The 25,606-nt window shown below is 36.1% G+C and overlaps 2 protein-coding genes across 2 annotated transcripts; both read right to left on the reverse strand.

Moving 5' to 3' along the window:
• Positions 1–6,518: 6,518 nt before the first annotated feature.
• Positions 6,519–7,529, reverse strand: LOC145059224 (transcription repressor MYB5-like). The gene is made up of 2 exons (XM_079007072.1): positions 7,142–7,529; positions 6,519–7,042 (listed from the first exon to the last, which is right to left on the reverse strand). Exons 1-2 carry the CDS (start codon positions 7,393–7,395, stop codon positions 6,715–6,717), a joined length of 582 nt encoding a protein of 193 aa, XP_078863198.1. The 5' UTR covers positions 7,396–7,529; the 3' UTR covers positions 6,519–6,714.
• Positions 7,424–9,126, reverse strand: LOC145059223 (Peptidyl-tRNA hydrolase family protein). The gene is made up of 8 exons (XM_079007071.1): positions 8,971–9,126; positions 8,697–8,781; positions 8,506–8,573; positions 8,374–8,424; positions 8,201–8,274; positions 8,011–8,069; positions 7,833–7,909; positions 7,424–7,746 (listed from the first exon to the last, which is right to left on the reverse strand). Exons 1-8 carry the CDS (start codon positions 9,085–9,087, stop codon positions 7,618–7,620), a joined length of 660 nt encoding a protein of 219 aa, XP_078863197.1. The 5' UTR covers positions 9,088–9,126; the 3' UTR covers positions 7,424–7,617.
• Positions 9,127–25,606: the final 16,480 nt, after the last annotated feature.

Consider the following 25,606-nt stretch of genomic DNA (forward strand, 5'->3'; position numbering starts at 1 on the left):
TAATAATAATCAAAAGATGGAGGAAAGATACATACCCGTCACCACATCAGGAGTCGCTCGCGCCTCCTCTGCTGTCATCTGAAACGCCCTACTCTTCCCCACTGGCGCATCAGATCGGCCCTGCCGGCCATCTGTAATCCTCAAGGTGGCAGGGGCAGGTGCAACCACCTTCCCTGCTGCAGCTAAACTGGGACACTGGGACTTTTTATGTCCCCTCTGATTGCACTGAAAGCATATCAGATCTGATGTTGTAACCGTAGTAGCAGGGGGCGTACAATCCCTACTCAAATGCCCAATCCGACCGCACTTGTAGCAGCCGGAACTCCCTGCCTTGCACGCCCCCTCGTGCAATCTCCCACACTTGCCACACCGACCGTGGCTCTGCTGACTCCTGGACCTGTGATCTGAAACCTTGGGCTTTTTGCCCAAACTGCCTGAACCCGAAACCGCCTCCGGTTTCCTCTTCTTCTCCATCTCGAGATCAATCTCCCTCTCCCGAGCTCTAGCAATCATGTCGTCCAGCGTTTTACAACTGGACCGGCTCACAAACATGCGGATATCACTCCGCAACATCTCATGATAACGGGCCTTCTTCATCTCCTCATTGGCTGCATACTGAGGAACAAGAAGGGCCCTCTCCCTGAACTTGGCGGTGATCTCCGCCACTGTCTCTGTAGTCTGGGTAAGGTCCTGGAACTCCCTAGCTAACGGCTGCACCTCAATGACCGGTGCAAACTCCGCCCTGAACCGGGTAGAGAAATCAGTCCAGGTCATGGCGTCCAATGTTGCATCATCCCCGATGGCATGTCCAACCTCCTCCCACCAATCCCATGCCCTGTCCTTCAGAAGACAGGACGCCAATCTGACCTTGTCCCCCTCGGGACACCTGCTAGTGCGGAAAGCGTTGGCCACATCCGCCAACCATCTGGTACTCGCTATGGGGTCCCGCGCCCCATGATAGTCTGGAGCTCCGCATGCCCGAAACTCCCTGAATGTAAGTGTGCGCGACCCCATCATGGCCGCCATCTCAGCACGGAAAATACCCAATCTCTCATCCATCAGCTCTAAAATACCCTCCTTGATCGAACCGAAGATCACAGGAGTCTGCTCCAGTATGATGCAGGTAACCTCAGAAGAAAGGAACTCTCTGGTCTGCTCATCCATCTGCCCGACCTCCGGGCCTGATCCCGATCCTGATCCCCCTCCGACATCTGAGCTGCCGACTGCTGGTCTCGGACGCAAAACTACCATTCTGAAACATATCATAACAACATCAGAACACTGAAATATCTCAAGGGATCGTGATACTACTACTAGCTTCCTGGTCTTGTCTTGGCCTTCCTTGATTCGAGTACGGATCCTCTGCTTTCAGTAGTACGGACCCATACTACCTTCCACATCTATCCGTACTTTCCTCAAGAACTGCCTTGACTCCACCAAGTCACTTCTACTACTGCTATTCTCTGCTACTCTCATCCTAGACTTGCCCTAGGGAAACCTCAGGCTCAACACAACTGGTCCTCAGCTGCTGAAGGTTTCCTCATAATGCCAATTAGCCACCACCTAAACACCATCACATGTGATGAGGATCAGATAATCTTTCAAGTAAAAGACCCGTCCCTATAACGGTTGGACTCAAACAAGAGCTGCGCAATAGGGCCAGTTCCAGCACTCTGGGATTATTCAACCCTGATCACATGTGGTGTGACGTGTTCACCTAATGGCTAACTCCCATCACTCAGAACCCCACAAAGCACGAAGCAAGCAGCATTCGGATAAGGGAAACAGACTCAGGCAAAACTATTCTCATAACAAGAAACTGTACTAGCATAGGATGCTAAGCTCATACTATCAGGCATAACCTAAACAGGCTATCCTACTACTGTCTACTCAATACTAGCATGCAATACTCATAAAGCTGTAACACATAAAGTAGGCACATAAGGCATTCTCCTAGATCCTTAGTCCTATACTAGCATGCTGTTCTACTGAAACTGAAACTGAACAAATAACTTGTATGGGTAATTTGGGAGTACTTACTTGAGCTCGGCTGACCGCATGCACACACCTCTATTTTGTTAAAAACAATTTCTTTCTTTCTAAGTGCTTTCAAAATTCTTTTTGTAAAACGTTTTCATTTTTTTTTTAAAAACTAAAATCTTTTATTTCCCTTAGTTTGAGTTCAGATACACCCGGAAGTGTACCCGAATCCCTCAAACCAGGGCTCTGATACCAACTTGAAACGACCCAAAAATACGACCCAAAAATTTCGTTTTTCAATATGATCAAAACCATAATCAGAGTGTCATATAATAAAACCATACGTGATGTATTCCAACATAATAGAAACACTGTGCGGAAAACTGTATCATACTACGTCAAATCACAACAAACTAAATCAATCCCCAGGATAAAAGCTAAAGCTGTGGTGTGTCCGATGCCGTCACCCCGAGCCCTTCCCTTTGCTTGCGGAAGTACCTGAAACCAAAACTGAAACTGTAAGCACGAAGCTTAGTGAGCTCCCCCAAACTACCACATACCATACAATAACATATAAACACATGTTGGGCCTTGCCCACTGCATCGGGCCGCAGCCCGGAAACTGCATCGGACCGAAGTCCGGAACTAACTGGGACCTTGTCCCCTGCATCGGACCGAAGTCCGGGACTGACTGGGACCTTGTCCCCTGCATCGGACCGAAGTCCGAAACTAACTGCATCGGACCGAAGTCCGGAACTAACTGCATCGGACCGAAGTCCGGAACTGACTGACTGAACATGGCATAGCATAACACATCAACCAGCATGAACACATATACTGCATACTACATCGGGCCGTAGCCCGGGACACATAACCCATAACACATAAAACATAGCACACAAATCCTGTCTGAGCCACGAAGGCATCAAACATACTAGCTACTGCGTCGGACCAAGTCCGGAAACTACTGCTAACTAAACGGGTCGGCATTGTGGCCTTAGACCCGTCCCTACTGGAAGGAAACTCGCCTCGTAAACTGGCTGCTGAGTGTGTGGCTCTGGAAGCTAACGGCTGCTGCTCCTGTATCTCCTCGGCTACAAGTCCATAAACACACTCAATCAAGTACTAAACACTGCACTTGGGGTAAAATGACTCTTTTACCCTTGGTCAAAGTCAACTCTCTTTTTGGACTGACTCGCCGAGTTGGGCCGCCCAACTCGCCGAGTCTTACTCTCACTTTTCAATCCTACTCGTTGCTACTCGTCGAGTATGGCATCAACTCGACGAGTACCCTCTCGATCCAAGAACTCAGACAATCTTCATCCGACTCGCCGAGTCATATGAACATACTCGATGAGTTGCTCTTGATCTTAAGAAGATTGCCTTGGACTCGCCGAGTTGTATGAACAACTCGCCGAGTCCCTCCATTACTGAGTCTACCCTCAACTCGCTGAGTCCACTCTCTAACTCACTGGTTCCACTCGACACTGCTAAAAACGAAGGAATCGGGGACTCGCGACTCGACTCGCCGAGTCGTTCTTTCCGACTCGCCGAGTTGCCGCCATGCAACTGTTTTTCACTCGATTTTGCTTGAATCCAAAACATACAAATGATAGATCTGAGTCCAATAAGCTGGTTTACCACGTAAAGTTTCCAACTTTACGTGTACAAACACATGAACAAGGGAAATAAGGCTAAAAGATGCATAAAAGGGATAGATCTAGGGTTAATATGCAAAGTAGCTCCAAAAAGGCAGTAGATCTGGGCTCTACAACACCCAATCATTCTGATCTAAAGATATCTCGACTTATTAGGGCATTCATGAAATCATAAGGCTTGGAACAAGCATCAACTAGATCTTAGAAGAGTTCTAATGGAGGTTTAAAGCATAAAACAAGAGGGGAAATCCGAAAATACCTCAAATAACTCAGATTTTCCCTTGGATCTTTGCACTACTCCTCTTCTCCTTGCTCCTTTCTTCTTCTCCTTCTTCAAGCCTTCACAAATCACACAAAAACACTTACAAACTCTCAAGGATGAACTAGGGTTCTTCCTTACAGCTTTAGAGGGTGAAGGAGGCAAGAATGGGGCTATAAGGTGACTTAAATAGTGGGCAACCCGGTGATTTAGGGTTTCACCCAGACAGACGGACTCCCCGAGTCCGTGATATGGACTCGCCGAGTCTCCAGCTAACACGTGCTTGAAGTCGCGACCCTACTCGGCGAGTCAGGCTATGAACTCGCCGAGTCCCTCTTGCAAAACTTTAAAACAATTACTAATGAATTAACATACCGGGAACGGGTCGTTACATGAGCTTTCAAAAATTGTGACTTTTTGAATGACCTATAATAAAAAATAAACAAAGACAATTTTAAACTAAATACTTTTTAACTTATTGGCTTATTGATTTTTACTACTAAAAGGCTAATCCAAACAGTTTTTGAAAAACTCATTTTCTCACATTTATAAGTCAATAAATCCTTTTTGGCAAAAGTTATTTTTAATTTCAAAATAAAATCTCATACACCCTCTAAAATATTAAGTTCACTCTTTAAGTTTGACGAAATGTTAGATGTTTTTCTTTTTCTGGTTTCATTAAAATCTTAAGTTTGATATAAATGTTTACTTTACCGAGTAAACCTGCATAAAGGATAAAATTTTTAAATAGTTGCAAACCTCATGCTTTAATAAAGCAAAAAATATGCAAAATGGCAAAAATCTAATATTTCTATCGAATTTAAAGACTTTTATGGCATTTGGCCAAAATCAAATGCATAACATAAGTCCTCCCACATTGAGTTTTAGACATTAACATTTTCTTTGTATACGTAAAAGGAACAATAGTAAATTACAATACCGGTCTATAACTTTAGTAAACTAGGAATGGTCTTTATGGTTTGGAATCTGCATCGATCGGTTTCTAACTCTACTTTTTCCAATTAGAAAGTACTTATAGTTTGACTTTGTTTTGATTTGCTCTAGATTTCAATAAAGAACTTAAGAACTTAAACCCATAATTTGCAATTTTTTGAAGACCCCAAGAACTCAAAACATGGGTTTCTTTCTCTGTCTTTATCATTGAAACACATCTAACACACACATCATTGCTCTGCAGAAATTAGAAATCTCCATATTCGAATGGGTTTTGAAATCATTTACGGTTTCTTGATGTTCAAATTAGGGTTTGTGAAATGGTTTTCAATATTCGAGTTAGGGTTTCTTGATGTTTGAGTTAGGGTTTCGATTAAAGAATTTGTGACTTTGTCAAGTTTTTTAGTTAGAGTTCATAGGGTTCTTGTGTTTGAGTTCATATGATTCTTTTGTTCATCTGATTTTGGGTTTTTAACATTTCTAGAATTTTTTTTTATGATTTCTAGAAAAAGGTTCGGTGTTTATTTTTTTCATCAGATCGTTGGAAAAGAAAAGAAAAAAAGAGAAGATAATCGTCGGCAAAGGGATTCATCGGAAAATCGAGTTTAGCCAAAGAAGATTATCGGAAAAATCATACATGTTTGGTCGGAAACCAACAAAACTCACTATTACCGATCATATTGATACTATGTGAACAATCTCAAAAAAACCACAGGTAAATAAAAAAAAGGTTCGGTGACTAAACGTGTATAAAAATCAAAGTTGATTACCATTTCAAGTCATTATCCCTAAACATTAAAAATAAAGGCTAAAATGCAAAAAGAAAAAGTAAAGACCATAAAGAAAAAGTAATAGACCAAATTCATAACTAATATTAAAAATCTTGGCCAAAACTGTAAAAGGAAAAAAAAAATAAGGGACCATAAAATAAAAATAAAATACCAAACTTGTTATAAAAATTAAAATGCGAGTCCAAAATTGTAAAAAGAAAAATAAAATGTGAGATGTCGGCAAATGTATAGAATCATTCATAATAAATGAAAATAATTTTGTCGCGTGTCATTTTTTCCTTTAATTTGTTAAATGTCAATTTGTGATAATTTAGAAATATATATATTTTCCACTTGTCACTTGTCATTTACTTCATTTTTTTATTTTTCAATATATCATTAATTTAGTTTTCATAAATCAAATATATCATAATGATTATATTAATTTCAAATTTCAATTTCAATTTCTAATAAATTACAGTTTATTACATTTGTGTTTAACATTTTGTTATAATCAACCTGTTTAGCATATGAGTTTAACAACTAAACACGTAATTTTAATTTATTTATTTTTCCTATGTTTATTTATTTATTTTTTGTAATTTTTTTCTCATAATTTTCACTTATTATAAATTTCAAATACAAATAAACTTCCCTTTTACTCCTTTATATTTAACATTTTATTTTAATCAACCCTTATAGTATATGGGGTCTAACACCTAGTAAATATTATTCATCAAATTGTTTTTCCGTCATCCCAAAATACAAATCAAGGAAAATATATACAATATCATTTTCACTTATATTGTAGATTCATGTTGTTATAATCCAAGTTGGTTGTAATAATTGTAATAAAATTATACCCTCTGTCCTCTGTCGTTCTAGTGAAAAATGGTCTAGAATCTAAACACTTGTTTTTGTTTTGCAAGATAAGAAAGTACAACTTATACTACGTTTGACCGACATACATTGGATTTCCAAAGAGACTAATGTCAATTGACCAAAAAAAAAAAGATATATATTTTTCCTCATCCAAAGAGGTGAAGCACAAGGGGACAAGTACTGTTCTTGATATTCTTAACCATCATCATGGTCACATTTCTTCATTAATTAACGAATCCAAGAAAGCATCAGCAGCAGAGTAGCTAAGAATCTCATCTTCTTTATCTTCATCTTTGTTGAAATTAGGGTTTGGGATAATTTCATTGGGATTTGGCAAACCCACTTCCGGTTGTTCCATTGAACAAGATAAACGAACAAAATTCAGAGAATTAGGGTTTGAAGAAGAAGATAATAATAATGGTTTATGAGTTCTTGGATCAATCCCTTGACTAATCAACTTCTTACTAAGATTCGTGTTCCAGTAGTTCTTTATCTCATTATCTGTTCTCCCCGGAATTCTTCCCGCTATCAAAGCCCACCTTATAATCATATCATTTGACAATTATCATCAAATCCCATAAAACCATCAACACAACTTTTTTTTTTTTTTTTTTAAAAACAAAACAAGATTATATTACCGGTTTCCAAGAAGGCGGTGGAGGCGGAGGATGAGGTCTTCTTCCTCCGGTGAAATGCCGCCTCGTTTGACGGAAGGACGGAGGTAATTCATCCACCGGAGGCGGCAGCTCTTCCCACACCGCCGGAGCCCCGCCTTCTTAGGCAGTGTCCGCCACCTCCCTCCACCTTCTCTCTTAATATAACTTGACAAAATCTCATCTTCTTCAGGCGTCCATGGCCCTTTCTTCATCCCTATCTCCACCATCTTTCTCATTTTTTTTTCAGGAATACGAATAAAAAGATTACTTCAAAATCTTCACCCAAAATATGTATTTAGTGATGAATCAAAATGTGGCGTACAAGTATTGAATTGTTGTAATAAAACTACATAAATGTTTTACCCTAATGATCCATAGTTTTAATTTCGTTTCCTATAAATATTATTCTATTTCAAGTAATGGGCTAAATTGAGAAGTTCCCAAACAGAGACACCATATCAGTTTACTACAGAAATCTTGATGTGTTTGTATTTTTGGTCTGTGTTGAAGCTTCTAGCACTCTCTTCCACACCCTTTGACACAAGTTCTTTTAATGCAACAACTCCCTCTTTCAAACCAACATCAATCTTGCAAAACCAACCAAAAAAAAAAGATTTTTTAGGTAAAATTTGTTTAATCGAGGTAAATGGTGTTTAAATGAATAAAATGTTACTCGTTCTTGAGCTGTTGCGTTGAATTTCTGAAGCAAGAAGGCTTTAGGATCCATTTGACCAGGAGGCTTCCCTATGCCTATGTACATATAAAAGGGTAAAAACGGAAATCAACTATGGGAAAATATGAATCTAGGAAACTAAAACTTTTACTAGAAGAATTTAATGAATGATAAATACCGATTCTTAAACGTGCAAACTCACGATTCCCACGGAAATGATGAATCACACTCTTCATCCTGACACAAAGAAATTCAAACATGGTGAATTCCAATTTGCATATCTTATTAAGCCTTTGATTTTATAATGAAGAATCAAGATAAATAATGATATTGCATTAAGAGAAAGAAAAGTTCATATTTTTTGATACCCATTATGGCTCCCATGGCCTCCCTTGGGTTGAAGCCGAAGAACCCCACATGGTAAATCCATGTCATCATGGAACTACAGCAACAAGAAGCAAAACAGTTACATGAAAACAAAAAAGGTCAAAAGAAGGAAGAAGAATGATGTTCAAGTTATGATGGAGATTTCAGATCATACCACCAGGACTCGATTTAGAGGTAATTTGAAATAGGCAGCAAGTGGGCCACTCTGCAGATAAGAAAATGTATCAATGTGGAAACAATAAGAAGTAAATACTTTAACAGAATTGAATCCTAAGCAAGAACTCACCGATTCACCACTCAAATTCATATATGTTTGAGGTTTTGCGAGTAAAACAGGAACACCATCTACAATGCCTGATACGTCATACCCCCAAATTAAACGGATTCCCCGTTAGTTATTCACGATTACACCCAAATCATATGATAATTTCTAAAGAAACAACAAACAAAATTATAAATTGAGAGGAGCTGACAAGCCTTTTCCGAAAATCGCTTTACAGAAAACTGTATCCATATCGATCCCTTGCGACTCCGCGAAAGTATCAATCATGTTAAACCCGACCTAATTTCTCAAAGATGCAACAAATTAGGAAGAAAAATCCAGCATACTAAGGTTCAATTGTGATGGGGTTAATTTAGGGACGTTTTTTCTCCAAATTCGAACGGTGATTTCCTTGTTTGAATTTGAATTGGTGTAGATAGGTGTTACAAAGCAAAGGAAAAACAATTAGGGTTTTCAGAGATAACGTACATTGTGTCTTGTTCCTTTAAATTTGTCCCCTGGATTGCCCAAGCCAACGAACAACCATGGACGCGGTGATTGAATTGCAGTACAGAAGCGGCGATTGAAATAGAGTTTGCTTAGCATCTCCCAGTGACTGTTTAGCAGCGGCCGAGGATCATTCGAAGTTTTAACTTTTACGATTCAAGAGGTTTACGGTGTTTCATAATAATCCCTCCAACCATAAAGAAATTGAAATTAGGCCACCAAACTTTCATTTATGATATTTTCATCCAAAATAAAAGAATACTAATAAATTTGTTTGATAATTAAAGTGACAATGTTATTTATTAGTAGTGGCGGACGCAGACTGTTTTAGCAGGGGTGTCCATCGTATTTCAAGCCGGTGCACCTAATAAAAAAAACCATTTTTTACATTACGTGCCGGAAATTGAGCAGTGGTCCGGGACCCCCAATGCTCCACTAAGATCCGCCACTGTTTATTAGTACAAAATTTTCATTCTATCTAATTATCTGAAAAATGAAATAGTTCAACCATTCAATTAGTATATGTTTTTCGTTCTTGAAAACAAAGTTTACAATGTATATGTTTTCTTGGTAAACCATAAAATAAACAATATTTATTTATAGCATTTCCTCTAAAATAAAACTCATTCATTGTCTGGCATTCCAAATCAAAACCCTCCATTTTTTTGGTAAATGGTCATGTGAGAGTGACAATTATTGACACAATACAAACCAAAAATGAAGATAAATGGGTTTGAGTTGAGTTTTAACTCGTCGACCTGTTTATTATACGGGTTGTGTTGGGGTTTACATATTATTTTTTAGGTTGACCTGTGAACCCGTTTATTTTATTAGATTGAAAAATAAAATAAAAATATATATTTGTTAAATAAAGGAGAAAGTAAGGACTAATAAATGAATATGTGATATTTAGACTTTTTTCCCATGACCCACGATCCTAATTCTGACCCACAAACCCATATAATTAAATAGGTTACGCGGTTCGTGTGTAGGTTTTGCTTCTCCGGGTTAGGGTTGAGCAAGATGACATGAATATTTATATGTGTCGAGTCTGAGTTGAGCTTTCTCATTCGCCCCCACCGATCTGTCAACCTGCTACCCACCAACCTAAACACAACACGATTTTCACCCCTACCTAGTATGTACTTGATAGTCTCACGTGTACATCTCATGTCAAAATGTGTCATTGTGTAACTCTTAAGTGATGTAGATGGCTCCATATTAATTCTTGTATGAGAGGAAATATATAAATCCAACATGTTGGTTAAAGGCAGGATATAAATTTTTGCAGGACAGATTTGGTACAATAGACTACGGATAAATATAAGATTATAAGAGAATTAATGATGATGGATAAAGACCAGCAAGTGAGTTGTGAATATTTATGAGATAGACCCAATGTATTTGAATTGAGTGATCAAGTATTAACCAAGTTATCTCTATATAAAGGAAACATTCATCGGTGTCACATCTTACGTGGGAAGTTGAATCCATGTGTGCTACTTGAGTAAATAATTGGGTGAAAAAAGTGGATCTAATGTCACTCAAAGAGATCAAAATAGACAATGATATAAGACTGTTTGAAGAGCCTAAAGAAATTATAAATAGGAAAATACAAAAGTTGTAGAGAGAAATAATAGACTTGGTACTTGTTAACTTGAAACATTTGTTCTTTGTCTCTACTTCCTAAAATTATAAATAGGAAAATACAAAAGTTGTAGAGAGAAATAATAGACTTGGTACTTGTCAACTTGAAACATTTGTTTGTGTCACATATTCCTATGGAAGTAGAGACAAAGATGAAAGCATGTTATTCACATCTCTTCAAAGGATCTACAATTTCGATGATAGAATCATCATAAAAGAATGTAATTATAACATCCTAATTCTTGGAAAATCATTTTTCTGATAATTAAGATAAAGAACATAAAGAATATGATAAAATTAATAATTAATAATTTAAACTTTTAAAGTGTTAAAAAGCTAAATTTGAGTTAATTTAGGATTTTTAGTTTAAAGAACAAACTATCAAACTCATGGAGCTTATATCCAACTACATTGAAAAAGTTTTCTTAGGAGGTGTTTTTATCCTAACTCAAGGAGGTGTTTTTAACCAAACTTAAGAAGGCGTACGTATGAAGGATGACATAAAGGAACTAGAGAGCAAATTTATTTCCTTGAAAAAGAAGGATGTTGCAATTGAACAATATTCTACTCAATTCTTAGAGTACATAAGTTTTGTTACTCGGCGTATGTCAGACGAGTCTTCTAAAATAAGTCAATTCATAGAAGGTTTACCTTGGGAATATCAAGTGCAAGTTAATAATGCAACCATTTATATGAGGCTATTTGTATGACCAAGAAAACGGAGAAGACCTTTAGTTTGAGAGACAAATGAGAAAAAAGAAAGAATAATGGAAACACAAGTAATACCATTAATCGAAAGAAAAGAAGATTCAAGAGTGAGGATAAAAAGACAAGTAACAAGGAGATGATCATATGTTTTAAATGTGATAAAAAGGGTAGACTACCCTTATGCTAGATCAAGTCAAAAGAATATAAGTAAATGTTTGGCTTTTATTCCTTCTTTTAAGCTCACATACCTTATTCTTTATTTTGTGTCTATGTATTGTCAAAATTTTCAAATATATTATATTCTTGTTGTACAAGTATCGTTTCCATCATGACTTTGAAACCATTTAGTAAGCTTGTTGAGGACAAATCTCTACTTTCTCTTTTCTCATTTTTTTTTTTCTACCCACTAGGCAATTTCTTTGAAATTTTCCTTCATGTGAGACACTAACTTTATGTATCCATTGAAATTCAAAAAGGTATGTTCGACCATCTACTCATTAAACTTTATGTATCCATTAAAATTCAAAAAGGTATGTTCGACCATCTACTCATTAATCTTTCATTTAATCTTCACCACATACTAGAGTTGTTGCTTTTCTTTCTTATCCCTTCAACATTCTCCTTTTATTTCTCTTCATGTAAATCCATCATCTCCATTAAAAATCCACATATTTTATATTTTATATTTTATCTAGATTTGTGAAGCGGAGCTACATGGTTCAGAGGGGCACAACAACATTTGTAAAATTTTAGTAATCAATTTTAAATAGACGATAACATCAATTATATATATATATATATATATATATATATATATATATATATATATATATATATATATATATATTATAATAGAAGCATTTTTCTAAGCATCATATTGATTTGAAATTTCTTTGTCTTTTTATATTCTCAAATGACTATATTTCTAAACACCACATTGATTTGAAACTCCTTTGTCTTTTCATATTCTCAAATGAATTTTCAAATATCTTCTAAATAATTGATTTAGCATTAAACACCAAACATGCTATATAAACTCTTACATGTAAGAAGGATGTCATAAGAAAATGAAAAGAAAAAAATTTCAATAGACTCAATTTTTAGAGCGTATTAGCAATGATGGAGTCCTTAAAAGAGCTCTACATGTCAAGGTTGTGGATTAATGTATCATTTTTTGCTCATAGTTTGATGGTGTTATATCAATTTTTTTCCATTAGTGATATGCAATTCGAGTTGTGGTTTGCAATTTTCGAAGTTACATGTGAGTACATCATTATTAGCCTATTTGTTTTTATCTCTTCACTTTTGTTAAGAATTTTCAATATGCTTTGATTATTCTTAGATTTTTGTTTCATTTTATATTTACATTTGTGCATGTATAAAAGGTTGTTTGAACTACATATTGTAATTGATTAAAGCAATACATATTAAGTATATTGATATGCTCTATAATTTGTATCATAAAAGCTTAATTTCAAGTTCATCGTTATAGCAAGTTGTACAAATCTTATATGAAGTGGTCTAAAATGAGAAGTCTAAAATCTTAACTAAGTTTCTTTCATAATTAATTTAATTGTATGCCTTAGAAGGCAGCAAACATGCCATAATGAATTTTTATATCAATTTCATATAAATATAATTATTTCAAAATTAATAACAACGATATGATTATTTTAATAGCATGTATGTATGTCTCTCTCTCGCTTTCTCTCTCTCTCTGTGTGTATGTGTATGTGTGTATTTGTGTGTGTGTGTGTGTATATATATATATATATATATATATATATATATATATATATATTCTATGCAACGCGAGAAATTTACTTAAAACAAATTCATTTGAAATTTTCACAACAACAAAAGAGTTTTCTAATTTGTGTATACTTAAGATTTTAAATATAAAGTTATCAATTACTACAACTCAAAAGTTTTTGTAACTTATGGTTAGTAATTGGTAGTGACTTTTTATTTTTCTCTCATTTATATACATTGTATCCGTATGAGTAATATATAAATAAGTTTTCTCACAAACAATCATGTGTTTTAAGATATTTTTAATTAAAATATGAAGAGTTAAAAAAAAAGAGTATTTTGTCGCATCATGATTATTACTATGCAGATTTTTCTTGAAACATTAAGTATTCTTTCATAATTAGTTTTATGTTATTAATAATTTTTTGTTGTAAGCCTTAAAGGCATCAAACATTTTATAATGAGTTTTTATATCAACTTCATATAACTATAATTATTTCAAAGTTAATAATATTTAATAACATGTATGTATGTATGTGTATCTCTCTCTCTGTGTGTGTATATATATATATATATATGTGTGTGTGTGTGTGTGTGTCTTCCATATATTTTTTGTATGATTTATCAGTGTTTAATAATGTTTTTTTGTTACAAATGTTATAGTAGACATTGTAGTGTTTTTATGTTATTAAAAGTTGTATTATTTATGTTTTTCATATATTTTGTATTCATTAAATCCATAAATTAACATACAATTTATATAAAATTTACAAACCTTACAATGGTCAATAAAATCATCAAATATTTATTTTTTATACTACTTGTTATTCGTTATATATAGAAATCAACATATGTTTTATATACGTTTGTTAACATTGTTTTTCCATTTATAAATATTAAATCACAATATATAGAATTAGGAGAAGGATTAAATAATTGTGTGGATGTGTGTGTTTGTCGTTAAAAAAAACTATATAAATATATTTTTTGTGACAACCCGAATATATTCATATATAAAAGTTCTACAGTCAAACACTTCTTTTGGAAGTCAAACTCATTTCCGCCATCTTTTAGCCAATTTAAAATTCCGTTTTGGCATTCTGAGCTTTTCACACTTAACAATCAAGTCTTAGAAAGTAACCACTAAAGCCCTAACACCAAAAATCGTGTCATAAACCTCATAAGATAGAGTTTTCGGGCGGTAAACTCACCCTATATAAGGGTGAGTGAACCTCATTTACACCCTTTCCACTCTCTCTACTCTCTCTCTCTCTCTCTACAAGTTGCTTTCGATCCAAAAACGCCCCTTTCGAGCTCCATAATCGTAAGTAATCCATCCTAGCTTGTTGTTTAGCTTGTATTACATGCAAATTCATGTTTAAATCATCCAAAAGCCTCAAATTTAAGAGTTTACAGCCATAGAACAACCCCAAACCGCAAACACTCACAAATGGGGTTTTGAAGCCCCAAAACCTTTCCAAATCACTTCTAGTGCTTAGCTATGACTTAGGGACTTGCATGTATGAGCTTAGATCACCAAAATCTTGTCTTTTGGGGGAGTAAACATGAGTTTACGGCCCAAGAACATTCTTGGACCGTAAACCCCTCTTCATAGGCTGTGAACACCATTTAAGGTGTAAATTTGCCCCTTAAACACCTCCTATGGCTTGGAATAATGTCTAGAACCAACCACCATCGAAGTAGGAACCTTAAACACCAAGGAAACCATGACCTTAGGAGATTACGGCCGTAAACCCCCCAAGGATTGGTCCCTTGGCCTTAAACTCCTCTAAGGAGGTCAAATGGTGCCCTAACTTCCTTCCATGGCTAGTATATTGGACTAGAATCATGTGTGCTTAACCCAGAACCATCAAAGCATGAAGTGAGGGGACAAGTAAGAGTTTACGACCGTAAACTCTATGTTTACAGCCGTAAACTCCCATAAATGGACCATTTGAGGACTCAACCACTTCCTATGCCCTAGAATTGAACCTAGCCTAATTCCACAAGTGTTGTAAGACCTTTGAGCAACCAAGAACACACCACCCATGAGTTTACGGCCGTAAACTCATGGGGATATGGTCATTGGGCCGAAATCTCCTCTAAGAGTTTACTCTTGAAGAGTAAACTCCCTAACTAGGCTATACACTCCTTTATTGCAACCCAATAGCCTCCTAGCACTTGACCGAAGTGTTTCCCGCACATTAGGATGCTTATACGTGTTTAATTAGTATTATAACCACTAATTATATGTAAACATATGTCTTCATATGTTACTAGGTCATTAAGTGTGTTCAAGTCTTCACTTGGCACCGAGCACTCGACCGACACTTCCATCAGATCCACTCGCCACAGGTGAGTTCATACCCCTGAATTAACCTTTTAAATGATTTTAATTGCTTTAATAGGGGTATACAAGTTGAAATGTACAGTTATTAGATAAATCACATGTGATTAATAACCGTATAGCAAAATAAATTTTTGTATGTTAAACTGTTTTATCCAGCTTAAGATTTCCAAATCATGTTTTCGAATCTTGTTAAAGTATGAATATCCCTTTTTAGATTATTAAATGTTATCCAAAGTTTTCAAAGTTTGTTTACTAAAGAGACATCAAGTCGTTATTTCTTGTTAAAGGTTCTCCAAAGGTTTACTTCATTTAACTGTTTTATAAAAATCATTTTCAAAGCTGTTTATGAAAGGTTTTTCAAAGAATTTTCAAAGGTTTCCAAAGTTTGTTTTACAAAATGACATCAAGTCGTAAATTCTTATTTGTAAAGGTTTTCCAAAAGTTTTACCAAAGTTCTCTTCTATGCTTTTATTTCGTTAAATGCATGCCTATATGTGTATAGTTATATAAATAATGTTTAAAGGACTTAGGAAGGCTAGTTAGCCCTATTTCCTTTTGCTCGTTGGGATGTGGTCTGGTGGGTATCGGGTATCCGTCCGAAAGTCGTTTAAACATTAATTATATATCATGTATACACGTATGGACATAAAATCTCTCTCTCTCTCTTTCTCTCTCTCTCTCTCTTAGCTAGTTTATCGCCTTTGGGTAATAAAGGCTTCCTTCTATTATTCATGTTTCTGGAACCCTAGTAACTATTATAGGAATACTTAGGAGACTCTCTCTCTCTCTCTATATATATATATATAGTAAGAAGAATCACTCAGGAGTCAGTTCATTCATGAATCTATACTAATGTTATAATACTTTAGATAGAATGTGACACGCTATTTCCCTCTACGACGCTTCATAGCGCCATCGTCGTATAACCAGAGTCTCCGGGAAGGAGAGCGAACATCATGTGTATAGATCTATACGGGACCGACACTCCCACACCCAGACTACTAGCTACAGTCCATGTCGGTAATGCCCATGGATGACATAATGCCACTACCTCTACGCGTGACCTGGAGGGTCATCGGATAATCTATTGTCGATCAGCATGGTTACATACGAGTTCACACTCACTTCTTGTTTTAGACTTTGCTAGCTGTGTCGTTCATTCGATACTGTCTGGAGTTTGTGTTTCCTTGTGTTAGACTGAGCCAGACGTATCATTCATACGATACTTTCCTGGAGTCTATGTTTTCTTTTGTTTTAGTCAGCAATATTATTGCTGAGGTATATATTATTTACCCCTGCTATTTTTACTTGTGACTTTCTCATTATTCCTTTAAAGTCAATACTGTATTGTGGTAATGATAGTATTTTTGGGGAAAATTACTCCTTAAAACGTAAATCCGTCGGGTCTTGGTAGAAGACTTCTTTTATTTAGAAAATATAGGATTTTCTAGAAAGAACGCTAATACACCGTAGATTCTAGATTACTATCTTTCATAAAGTCATTTTGGATAAAATGTATATTTATACTAATGACACTAAATACTTATGAACTCACCAGCATTATAAAAATGTTGATACTCGCTTTCAAAATAACTTGTATTCTCAGGTCCTCGATAGACAGGTACATCCCGGGAGCTTTTGCGAAGACAGCCTAGTACCAAGCTGCGTCTTGTTATGTTCTGTATTTACTTTGATATTGCTATGATATGTAACATATGTAAAATTATTACTATTAATGCAATGGTTGTTGTACTTTGATTACTATACTGCATATGTTGTGATACTTGACATGACGTCATCCACCCCAGAACGTTTCCGCCATTCCGGTTTTGGGGTGTGACATTTTTGCACAACGCGATTCGTCTAGTGTGTGTGTGTGTGTGTATATATATATATATATATAAAGGTTTTTTTAAGATGACTTCGGGAAGTTCACGCAGACCATTTTGTTGCGCGTAAAGCTTCTTCACGTTAGGCTTTTTTAGGCGCGTTAATTTTTTTCAGCCTGCTTATAGGATTGGATAGTCATCTGTAGCCTTGCCAGATGCCACTGCCTGTTCTATCTAGACAGCCTTACTCTCTTTGAGTATCTCTTACACATGTATCCCTCCACTACCTAAAAGAACATGCCATGCATGACTCTATTATCTTCATCATCCACTGTGCCACACCATAGATCTCACTTCTATTTTTTCCTCGCTATCTCTCATTCTCTTCCAGTATTTCCATTCCACCGTATCCCCCCTCTCTCTACTAGAAGCTCATCATCTTTCTCCGCCGTATTCTCCTATCGCTGATTCTAATCGTAACCTAAAACAGCGGGTAATCCCCCAAAATTTCCCATTTCAAATTCATATTAAACTTCCTTCGATTCAAAAATCATGAATTTGATTTGTGTAATTTTAGGAAAATTAGGTCAACTTGGATTCCTCAATTCTATAGTTTTAAGTTTATAATCTGAATAAGTATATGTGTGTTTGTGTTTATATCAATACAAGACTGATTGAATCTAATGAGATTAATATCTATATTAATTGATATTGCTTTGGTTTCAGATCTTTGATATAAAGGTTAATTTCGATGAGCTACATTGATGATTCGTTCTACTAAGGTCGCTTAAATTATCTCTTTTTGCCTTTTTGGTGGGTTTATTTTTCTTCTTTAATATTTTTTAATTGGTTAAAAAAAGAAAATAAGTGAATTCAACAATTTTGATTCGGATTCAATAGCCTAAAAATGGGGCTTCTCATGAGTAGTATCATGATAATCATACAGGCTTTGTAGCGTTGATTAATCTTGGTTACTCTTTAACCTTTTATTTTGCACTTTTATCAGTTTTACGTTTGAAGCAACTTGTAGGTTGTATTTGTAACGGCCCGTTTATTTACATAAATTAGTAAGTGTAAGTTCTGGACTAAATTGAAAAGGATTTCGAAGGTCAGGGTGCGTTTGGTAATTTATGGACTTAGATTGAAAAGATTTGAAGACGTAAGGGTTTATTGGTAATTTAGGGATCTATTATGAAAGAAATTTATGGGATAAGGGCTTAAAAGGTAAGTTTTGGATTCAGTTGTAAAGATTTCTGAAGGCATGGTTAAAAGTGTAAAATATGGATTAGTTTGAAAGAAATGAGGGAAATGAGGGGATTAACTTGTCTTTATGGGGCAATGTTTCGTGAGTCAGGTATATAACCCAACATCACCGGGTGCCAAACCCTAACCCTAAAGATATGATGTCGGCTGTCCCCCCGCCAACCTTATGACTCCCACTGTAGCCGCCATACTTCCTCCACCACCGCCGCTAAGGCCTCAAACCTCTAAGCCTGACCACCTTGCTTCCTCCTACTGCCGGGAGGTCTATTGGCGACCAAGTCGGAGCCAGGAATGTCAACGAGAGGGTTGTGGATCTCCTCAGTCGCCGCCCAGCCGAGTTCATCCGTCGTTGCGCCACCAAGCCCGCTGCCGCCTCCATCTATGTTGGAACCGGAAGACCGACGACTTCAGGGGCTGTTATAGGCAATAGTCGAGTCATTCACTGTTTCATCGCCCTTTCATGCCCATTATCGTAGACGCCGTTGTTGACACTAGCACAACCATTTCCGGCGCCGCCTTGCGGTTGTTTCACCGGAAACCGCTGCCAAACCCTAGCCGCCACCTCTACCGCCTTCTCATGTTTTTGTACCACTGTGGGACGCCATGCTGCTACCGGACCTCCGTGAACCACCAGGTGGGTGGTTGGGATACATCTTGTAAATTAGGAGCACATGTGTATGGATTGTGTGTGTTTATTTGGCCGGAAAAAGTGGCTGCCGCCACGAGCCACCACCGGCCACCACTAGGGTGGCTCTGTGTGTGTATGTTATTTAGTGTGTGTGTGTTTATCTTTGGATTAAGAATTTTAATTGTAATTTCCAAAAGAATAATGAAAAGAAACTAACCACCACCGTAAGGTGGTGGCCGCCGCCATTGACCACCATTACCCGAGGTGATAGTGGGTGGTGCCCCACAAGAAAACCCCTAATGGGCCTTGTAAGCCCTAATGGACCCAATGAAGCGTAATGGACCTAAAATCCCAAGCATGTGAATAATGGGCTTAATGATATTCTAATGGGCCTAATAAAGCCCTAATTGACCTAAAAGCCCAACAAATCGATAAATGGGCTAGTATTTGGGTTGGAAAAACCATAATGTCAATAAAACCCTAATTTGGGGAATTAATCGGGACACACAGGAATTATTTACTAATTGAAGATATTAAATAATAATCAATGGCAAAAATTAATCTAAGCAATATTGGACTTAATGGAATAAGTCCTTAGTGGATTAAGTCCTTAATGGGTTATGTGAGAAACACTTAACCCTAACCATCATTTTATGTGAAAACCCTAATTTCACTTAGATTTATTATTGGGCCTTTCAATTGGGCCTTGATGATTGGATTATTAATGGACCATCCAAGATCAAGCAAATAGATTAGAATAATTGATGGGCTTTGAGGTAAGGCCCATATTAAGAGTAGGGCCCAATTTGGAAGATTAGGCCATAGTTTGGGCCTTTATGATTATATGATATTGGGCCATTAGAATATTGAATATTGGACTGGACCAAATGGTTGGGCCTTATGGTAAGACCTTATAAAGGTTTAAGCCCAATTTGGAAAATTGGGCCATATGTTGGCCTTTGATTCATAGTTGACTTTGGGCCTATGGATTGGGACTTGGGCTTGAATAAAGCCAACCTTGGGGTAATGTAGTAATTATCCAAGTATGTATTTATGGTTATGTGTTGGGACCCAATTATTAATTGGGTGTTATTTTAGTGTTGACAGTTCGGGAATCTGTCATCCAACAGTTGGGGTTCAGTCTGCGGGACTTCAGCAATGTGGGGTTATGTCTACGGGACTTCAGCAGTGTGAGGTGAGTTTCCTACCAGTAGGAACGGCTCTACGGCCATAATGCCAGCCCGTTTAGATAACAGTAGTTTCGGACTACGGTCCGATGTCGGGGTGGTCCCGAGAAGTAGTTCAGTATGCTTGATGTCTTTGTGATTCAGGCATGTCTATGTGTTATGTGTTCCGGACTGCGGTTCGATGCAGTATGCAATATATGTGTTATTGTTATATGTTATGATCATGTTGTGCTATGTTCAGTCAGTTCCGGACTTCAGTCCGATGCAGTTAGCAATGCCCTAGTTAGCTCCGGACTTTGGTCCGATGCAGTGGGCAAGGCCCCAGTCAGTTATGGACTTCGGTCCGATGTAGAGGGAAGGCCCTAGTTAGTTCCGAACTTCAGTATGATGCAGTGGGCAAGGCCCCAGTCAGTTCTGGACTTCGGTCCGATGCAGAGGGCAAGGCCCTAGTTAGTTTCGGACTTCGGTCTGATACAGTGGGTGAGGCCCAAGTCAGTTCCAGACTTCGGTCCGATGCAATGGGCGAGGCCCTAATCAGTTCCGGACTTCGGTCCGATGCAGTGGGCAGGGCCCAGTATGTGCTTTATACGTTAATGTATGGTATGTGGTAGTTTGGGGAGAGTCACTAAGCTTCGTGCTTACAGTTTTCAGTTTTGGTTTCAGGTACGCAGTTTTCAAAAGAGGAGCTCGAGAAGATTGCAGTGCACACACCATCTGTTCAGCCTGGGATGTTTATACTCTGATATACATGACATTTGTTATAGTATTCTGAGCTACGTTGTTTATGATTTTTCTATGACGTATGATGTTTATGGTTTTTATTATTAAATTAAAAAGAAATTTTTGGCTTGTATTTTTGGGATGTTTCAGTATTATTTGGTTTTCCTTAAAGGTAAACTTGTATATATTAGGAATGACTTTTGTTTCCATATAATAACTGAATATATGATTCATTGAGAAGAGAATGACGAGAATCAGACATAAATTATCATAACATTATTGAATTAACTATACGTGACGACCTGTAAATCTCATTCTATCTCCTCGCTTTGTGAAGTTTGAGTTTAGGTTGTTGCTAAATTATCAAATTCATCTGAATGAAATGATAGTTTAAGCTATGATGGTTGTAGATAATTTATTGAATGCGACATCCTTTGCTTTGATTCACTTATATGATTTGGCTAACGAGAATTCATAAAAGTGATCTTTTAGTTTGCTTCAAGTTTTTGACAGTATTTTGTGATATGGATATCGAGAATGCTTATTGACCATCAACAATGAGAAATAAATACAGTGGAAAGTTGCATAAAGGAAGTTGCAAAAAAGTGGAAGGAAATATTCCCTTTGGAATTGAAGATCTATCATATTACATAAAGAAAGTTGCAAAATAATTTGATCTGGACGTTGAATTTCTAAAGCAATCAGCAGTACTTTCCTATTTCTTTAGTCCAATCAGGGATCTTCAAAGTATTGAAAGATTTTTTCGGTACTTTACCAACATTTATGTTAATGAAAACACCATCTTAACTTTTCTTTTCAAATAATCAAGGTGGTATTTGCTTGCATTTTTTATCACTTCAGGTCAAAATCAAAAAAATGTTACCGATATGGATGTCTGTCACAATGATGTGGAGATTTTATGTTTTTGACTTGGAGCTCTACTGATTTACTTGGTTGATTCTAAGTTATTTTTTTTTATTTTTTTATCGGAATTCTAGCAAAAAATATTGGAAATGAGATGTATGCTAACCTTGTTTTGTTGTTTCTCTTGAGACAATGTTTGTATCAGGGAAGGAAAGTATGGTCATGTTTGTGTTATTCCTTTCCAAAATGTTTCAATAGTGGATGGTTTAATACCTATATAAGTAGCTCCTTTTTGGTAAGTAAAGTCTATCTATGTTAGACAAAAATATGCAAACCATGTTTCATTCTAGCTAGGACAATTTTTCTGTCAGTTATAGAAAAGTGTACAATGGTGAAATGGTTGCATAATTAAGTTCTATTCCAAATTTATGTAGGCTTTTGGTAGTCCAAATAAAAAAAATAAGATCTTTTGAGTTCGGTTATTTAGGCTAATGTAATGGATTAATGCATGGTGTTTGACCTTTTCATAATCAGTGAGCTTTTGAATGTGGTTCGTATCTATCATTTGAAAAATCAAGGAGATATTATGAGAACAATGGCCTCTTCTGTACATGAACCTATGGCATTTGGATGGAAAAGGTTCGATACTGTGACCTTTTGAAGTGGAAAAAACAGAAGCTTCAACTTTAACGCTCGATGGCTAATGTCCAACGTATACCTTATTAGTGTTTTAATAAGAAAAAAAATGAAAGTATAATGCTATAATTGGGTAGATATTTTAAAATACAATATACCTTAAGGTGTTGTAATGCATGAATATATGGAACTACATTGTTATTACTTGCGTCGAGGTTGATTACATTTTATTGTTTGTGCATTTAATTATATATCATCTCATGACTTCACTCTAGAATTCCTTTCATTATCTACCCTATGAAGCTATTGTTTACCACTTGATTTGATTTTATATTTTTTAAAAGAAAAGATAAAGAAAATGGACTAAAAATTTTCAAGAAGTCAACCAAAAAGATCTTCAACCTTGACCTAAAACTAACTCTAACCTATAAACTTCTCTCTATAGGGGTATTAATTAGATAATGTATTTTTCACTATATAATGATTTAAGCCATTAAACTATTTTTTATAGGTTGCATTTTTTGTAGTGAAGAAATAACAAAAATCTTTGTTTATTATGTAGCTTATTTGTCTTCTATTAGTGGTATTTTCTAAGAAAGTGAAATTTTCTAAGAAGGAAGTGTTGGATTAATGTCTAAGTCCATAACTATAATTGGTGAGACTAGACCCGACCCGGCATGGTCCATTTGGGTTGCATGGCATCATGCAATTGGATAGACTAGAATGAGAGAAAATAACACTTAAGGTTTGTTAGTATATTATAAGTTCTAATATATTAATAAGATTATTTAATTAGTATTGATCAAGAATTAATCTAGGATTAATTAAGTGATCAAAAGAAGACTAATTAAATATATGAGTTGATTGTGTAAATCATCCATACTTATATAGTGGGCTAATGCTCCATGGATTGTCAAGTTGGGCTAAAACCCATAAGATGCTCCATGGTGTATTTGTACACATGGATCATGGAAATGAAAGGCCATGACAATTAGGGTTTACATGGTGTAACCCTAACTATATAATGATCTTATTCTTGGAGAAAACCGGCGACTATGTGTGAGAATGAAGGGCTAGCCGATTTTCATGAAGTGTGAATTCCTCTCAAGTCATTCCATGTGTATTTGGTGTTGTGTGAACCATTTGAGGTGTCACACTTGGGGCACTAGGCACTCAAGGATCATGAAGACATTCTACATCAAAGAGGTATGTAATTCTAACTTAATATATTCATATGAATCAATGATATTATGCTAGTTAGGATGAATACCTTGGAAAGTTCATATTTGCATGTATAGTAGAGAAAAACATAGATCCAAGGTATTTAGGGTTGCATGTACACTTACGAGTGTTAGAATGCTCAAAACCCAATAGTGGTATCGGAGCCTAGGCTTGTTTTCTTGTTATACTTGCAAAATTGGCTAAAAAATCGAAGTTTGGAGCTATCTGCACAGCAGACTCTCCAAGTCCATGAAGGGACTCGACGAGTCCAAGGCAAAAAGCATCCAACTCGTCGAGTTGGTTCATGCACTCGACGAGTTGGACCCCCTGACAGCATATATTCGACTTTTTTTGGCTAGAAATGGACTATGAACATTACCATAAGTTGTTTTTGGACTTATAAACTTGTTTTTGATGTGGTAATGTTCATGCTAATCCATTTTCAAAGATAATTGTCAATAAATTCATGTTTTGTATTAGTTTAGTGATTAGGCTAATTACATGAAAAAGTTTGATTTGAATTATCTTGTTCTTATGAGTTGATTAGATTAATAGAAAAGTTAATTGATTATGTGTTTTCAATCCATTTTAATCTAAGATTTGATTCTAAAATGTGTTTTTGTAACTTGTCCTCAAGTTATATGAAAAGTCACATTTAAGTTTCATAAAACTCATAAAAGTTGGCAATGGTTACAAAAAAAAATGAAGAGTCTTGTCCTCAAGTTATGGAGGTTCAAGAGTCACTTCATTAAGTAATAAAATGTGTAACCTTAATTAATTCAATAAGTTACAAAATAAAAGAAAAGTTACATTCTTTTATTAGTTTAAGGTCTTCCATAACTTGTCCTCAAGTTATGGAACTTGAAGAGTCTTTTAATTAAAACTACTTTAAACTCATAAGTTATGGAATTAATTAGTTTTGAATAGTTTCAAAACTTGCCCTCAAGTTTTGGAATTTGAAAAGTTTTCACTTATGAATACTTTAATTCCAAGTTAGCCCTTAGAATTTTAAAAGTTAAAATTCAACCCGTATACTTTATAATATTATAAGTTAATAATATTTATATTTATGTATAAGAGTAAAGTCAGTCTTACCGTTAGTAGGCCTCATTCACGAAGCCGGTCTATAAGGGGGGTATAAGGCTACTGCCTATAAAATGGCAGTTTAATGGGTGTTCACTGTCACCCACCGCTTCCTTGACTGGTGGAGGGTCGTTATCCGAACGGGTAGGACAAGGACTATCATTCTCCCTTCATTAAAAGTATTAATGATAAATACTAAGTAACTAAACCTTTTATAAATACCCAATCTTAGTTACTTAGGAAAAAGTTAATAAGGTGCTAATCCATGAAATTACACTTTGCACTTTGCTTAAGTCGTTAGTGGAGCGTGTGTGGTTAACCGACACACTAACCTGGACTTAACAAGGTAGGCAAAGGGTAACTTAATATTTATCATAGTATCGGTGGAGCGTGTGTGGTTTACCGGCACATCGATTAAGGGGTAAATATTAAGGTTACCCAATATATTTGCATGGTTACTTCACACCTTGTTTTGTGATCCTCGGCATCCCAGTCACAAAACCTGAAGGGCACACTCGAGATTGAAACATGCCATTGAAAAGTTCAATGAATCTCAAAAGATCTAGGAGTTTCAAATCTAATTACAACCTAATAATACATTTCATTTATCTTGGTGGAAATTGGTGAATCGTCATTCGCCTACCTTCGAATATTTTATAGCTTGGATTACGGTATCCCTCTTCCAAGTTATAAAAGTATTGTGTTAGGTCCTAGCCTTAATATTTCATAT

Source organism: Lactuca serriola, chromosome 6 (genome assembly GCF_051521515.1).
Source record: "Lactuca serriola cultivar US96UC23 chromosome 6, Lser_US96UC23_V15, whole genome shotgun sequence".
NCBI lineage: Eukaryota > Viridiplantae > Streptophyta > Magnoliopsida > Asterales > Asteraceae > Lactuca > Lactuca serriola.